Genomic DNA, 3816 nt, shown 5'->3' with positions numbered 1-3816 from the left:
CAAAATACAAATGTCTACTGTGCATGAGATTGTTGCAGCATCAGACATTACAAATTTAAGCTAAACCAGCACTCAGATAACTTGCCTTTATTATTTTACAAAATAATGTTTGGAGCTCAAATAAAGCAACAGAAAATCTTTATGAAAGAGAAGAAACAGCATACGCGAGGCATTACCAAAAGTTCTTAAGAATGGTTTGACTTTGGTGTAAAAAAAAAAAAAAAAAAATCAGAGGTTTCAACTTCTTCTGTAAAGACAGATTAGGAACAGGGAAGGGGACAGCAAGAAGAGAAAAGTGAGAAAGGATACAAGAAATTGTTTTAAATTAAAGCCACTGGAAGTTACAAAATCGAGGTGATTCACCACAGGACCAAAAGGCACCCAAAGGTATACAAAACAGATATTAAGTGTCAGAAGACAAGTTAAAAAACATTTATTGAGCACTTACAAGGGGCGGGGGGGGGGAGAAAACAACAAAAAAAAACTTTTTAGTAAGAGTCCTCAAAACAGAGAGCATCTGCTGTCATCTCATAAATCCAAAGGCTTCCTTTGATATTAAAAATAATTTTTGACACTGTCCTGGATCTAACACCCAATATTTCAATATTAGATCTCCTGATAAAGTTCACAGAACCTTTTTAGATTTGCAAAATAAACACTCTGTCTAGAGAAATGGGACGTCACAGTTTTGCGGTCTACTGAGGTACAGTCTTGGTGGATCAAAGAAATGTTAATGTGGGCATAACTGGCAGCTATCTAAGTAACAGTGACTGTGATCTGATAATTATTCAGTGAAAACATGCACCACTAAGTCAGTGTTATTTTTGTACTTGAAATTTTAAACAGGTCAGTTTCCCCAAATGTAATGTTTGCAAGTGACTAGAAAAAAAACCAACAACATTTAAAGTGAGCAGTGTAAGCTAGGAATTATCATTTAATGACATCCCAAATTAATATCCAAAAAAGAAAGCACAATATAAAGAAACATTAAAAAATAGTAAGGGTTAATAGTTACAAGAAAAACACACATAACTTAAGAGAAACTTAAGGAATCAATAAAATATCAATTAGCAGCAGCATTCAGGACAGCAAGATTTCAGACCTGTATAAAACACATACTCTATCATGAGCAGATCCACCATGGGATACTGCTGGTGAAAATAAAAGCAGCAATGCAAAAATGCAGAAATATTCCGCAGATCCTTTTAATCTGTACCTGGAACAAAACAATGACTGCATTTAATCTCATATAATAGTAAAGAAGGAACAAAAACATTGATGTATTTAATTAAGGAAGCTCTACAGCAGCACTTCCTACAAACAAACATTTTTCAGTCAAATGCCCAACATTTCACACTGTTGTCTTAAACTGGTCAAAGGGCAACTTGCCTTTAATCTGTAACACAATAACGCATTAGTAAATCTGGAACTCAGTCAACAGTTCTAGCGACTAGTATAGTCAATGCTAGTCATGCATAACTTCAGCAAAGGGAGTCAAGCTAACAGACTTCTTGTCCCACATACATTACAAAGGTACTTTCACCAATACAGTGCATTTGAAATTATCCAAAAGAAATTCACTCAATACAACATGGCACCTTAATTTTAAAAAAAATCAGCATTGTAAGACACTATTAAGGGGACATTTTAAATGGATTAAAAACTCCTACAGAAACAGATCTCAAAATGCATCTAACGGGAAAACACAAATAAGCATGTCAAAACCTTGCATTGTACTTCAAAACCAAGTCCTCATACACCACCATATAATAATTTCATCAATTATCTGAATAATTAAATTACTTTGTCCATATAATTTACAAAGGATAGGGAATTCAGTGCTTCAATGCCCAGTAAGTCTTTCAGTTGCCATTAGGCATGTTGTTACAAGGCTTAATGTAAAGAGCTCCTGGCAGAAATTCTACAGCCTTTGTGTACCAGCATTCAAATCAACATCTCTGGCCTTTTATTACGGATTCAAGAAATCCATAGCTCTAACAGCCACTGTCAAGTTTCATCAGAACTACTGATCTCATGCCCCAGGCAATCTAAAAGCACAAAACAGAAGATCCTTCACAGGCATTGGACTATTCCACACCTTTCTGCAACTTCCCCTAGAACTTCCATTGCAGGCTTGTCAGCCCAGACCAAACCGAACCAGTAGAATATGCTGCATTCCTCTTGAAAATGGCTTCTAAATGTGCCCTCCACCAGATGCTTAAGATATGAATCATGATACAAAACTGAAGACAACCTTGTTTCTCAGCTTGGATCCAGGAAGAAGGGACAGAGAGTTAATATTACCCTGCTTAATGCTTCATATTCTTTTTCCTCTCATTTCTCCTTAAGGGATTGTGGGAACAGAGCAATTAAGAATCTGAGGCCTACTACCAGCAAAACCAATCATATCCTAACTAGAACTAGCAACCCCCTTTCCTCCTAGCCCTTTGATGAACTCACCTGTACCATTCATATGCAAATAAACACAATGGACCAGTGAACCGCACAGCTAGACGTCTATATCAAGTTGGAGCACTGTTACTTGAGAATTTTTTCCTAAAATGCCCCAGCATACTGCATGAATAACATAATCCAAGGTAGCACAACATAATGTGCATTAGGTCTTTCCCTCCTCCACACTCCTTAAAACATGCCCTGGCTCTACGTCTTGTTATGGGGCTGACTCAAGCAATGTACCTAGCAGCTACTTCCAGCTCAGCAAACCATACCGCCAGGTAACTCAGGTCAACTCTTTTTCTTCATCCATGAACACACAGTGGACACGCTCCTCTGCATTGTAATACACCTGCCCACAGCGCAGACGTGGTTCTTCCTGCTGGTACCAGAGCTGTTCATTGAACTCTGGGAAGAAAAAGGAAATTTCTCTGCTGGCTGATGCTTGTGAATCTGTTAAAAACAGAGGAAAAGATCATGAGAGATGCCAGTCTGGCACAACAACTATGTTCTATGTTCCAAACGGCAGAAGCCATAAAGAAAAGTGACAGGCTCAGTTGCACCAGGACAGGTGTGAGGAGTCCATAGAAGTGAGCAAATCATCAACTTTTGACTCCCAGAACAGAAAGCAAGCAAAAGGCAGACAAAATACCATCATTTATGCCTCCCTGAGCTCCAGCTTTTGCCCAAAACACAGACAAGGACAGGTCTACCTGAACCATGAGTGGTATTCCTGGTGTCAGTGAGGCCATAAGCTCCTCGGATAGAGTCCGGCACGCTGTTTCGGGCTCGGAATACTTTGGTGGGTCCCATCAGGGATCTCCAGAGAGGGACAGCATTCTCATGGGCCAAGATATAAGCCCACATCGGGCCACTAAGAAAAGGACCAGGGAAGAGCAGAAGTAGGTAAGATTACAAAAGGGCACAGCTCCTTCATTCTTATAAATACAGCAACTGCAAAGAACCAAGGAAGTGCAACTGCCATGCAGTGCTTTCTGGAAAGGGATACAGACCTACCATGACAACAGACACTGAGATCATGGCTCAGAAGCAAAGCATTTACATGAATGACCTCGTCCTAGGTAATGGTACCAACAACCTTTGGGGATGCCACCCCACCAGGTACTACTGTTGTCACAGCAGAGTTCGTTCCTGACAGTTCTCCACCCTTGCGCCCAGAATCCTCCCCCTCAGCACACCACAAGCACCAACTCCTGATGAGACACATCCCACACCAAGATCGGCCCCTCCAGGTGCAGAAGCATTGCGCAGGCAAGACAAGAGTCCACCTGCAAAGCGAAGTGAGCTTCTTCCTCGCGCCCCATGCAGCCTGGCTGCGGGCGCGGCAGGTACCTGGCCATG

At 40.7% G+C, this 3816-nt stretch overlaps 1 protein-coding gene across 1 annotated transcript; it reads right to left on the bottom strand.

Annotated features, from left to right (window-relative positions):
• Nucleotides 1-2740: 2740 nt before the first annotated feature.
• Nucleotides 2741-3328, bottom strand: NME6 (NME/NM23 nucleoside diphosphate kinase 6; the record flags this gene model as incomplete). The annotated part of the gene is made up of 2 exons (XM_010287434.1): nucleotides 2741-2907; nucleotides 3168-3328. Coding segments are annotated over 2 exons (328 nt in total), but the record flags the coding sequence as incomplete, so codon positions are not given.
• Between the last annotated feature and the right edge of the window lie 488 nt (nucleotides 3329-3816).

This window comes from Phaethon lepturus, unplaced genomic scaffold, assembly GCF_000687285.1.
Source record: "Phaethon lepturus isolate BGI_N335 unplaced genomic scaffold, ASM68728v1 scaffold31825, whole genome shotgun sequence".
Taxonomy (NCBI): Eukaryota; Metazoa; Chordata; class Aves; order Phaethontiformes; family Phaethontidae; genus Phaethon; species Phaethon lepturus.
Note: the sequence above shows the minus strand (reverse complement) of the source record. Positions and strands in the feature narration are given on the sequence as shown.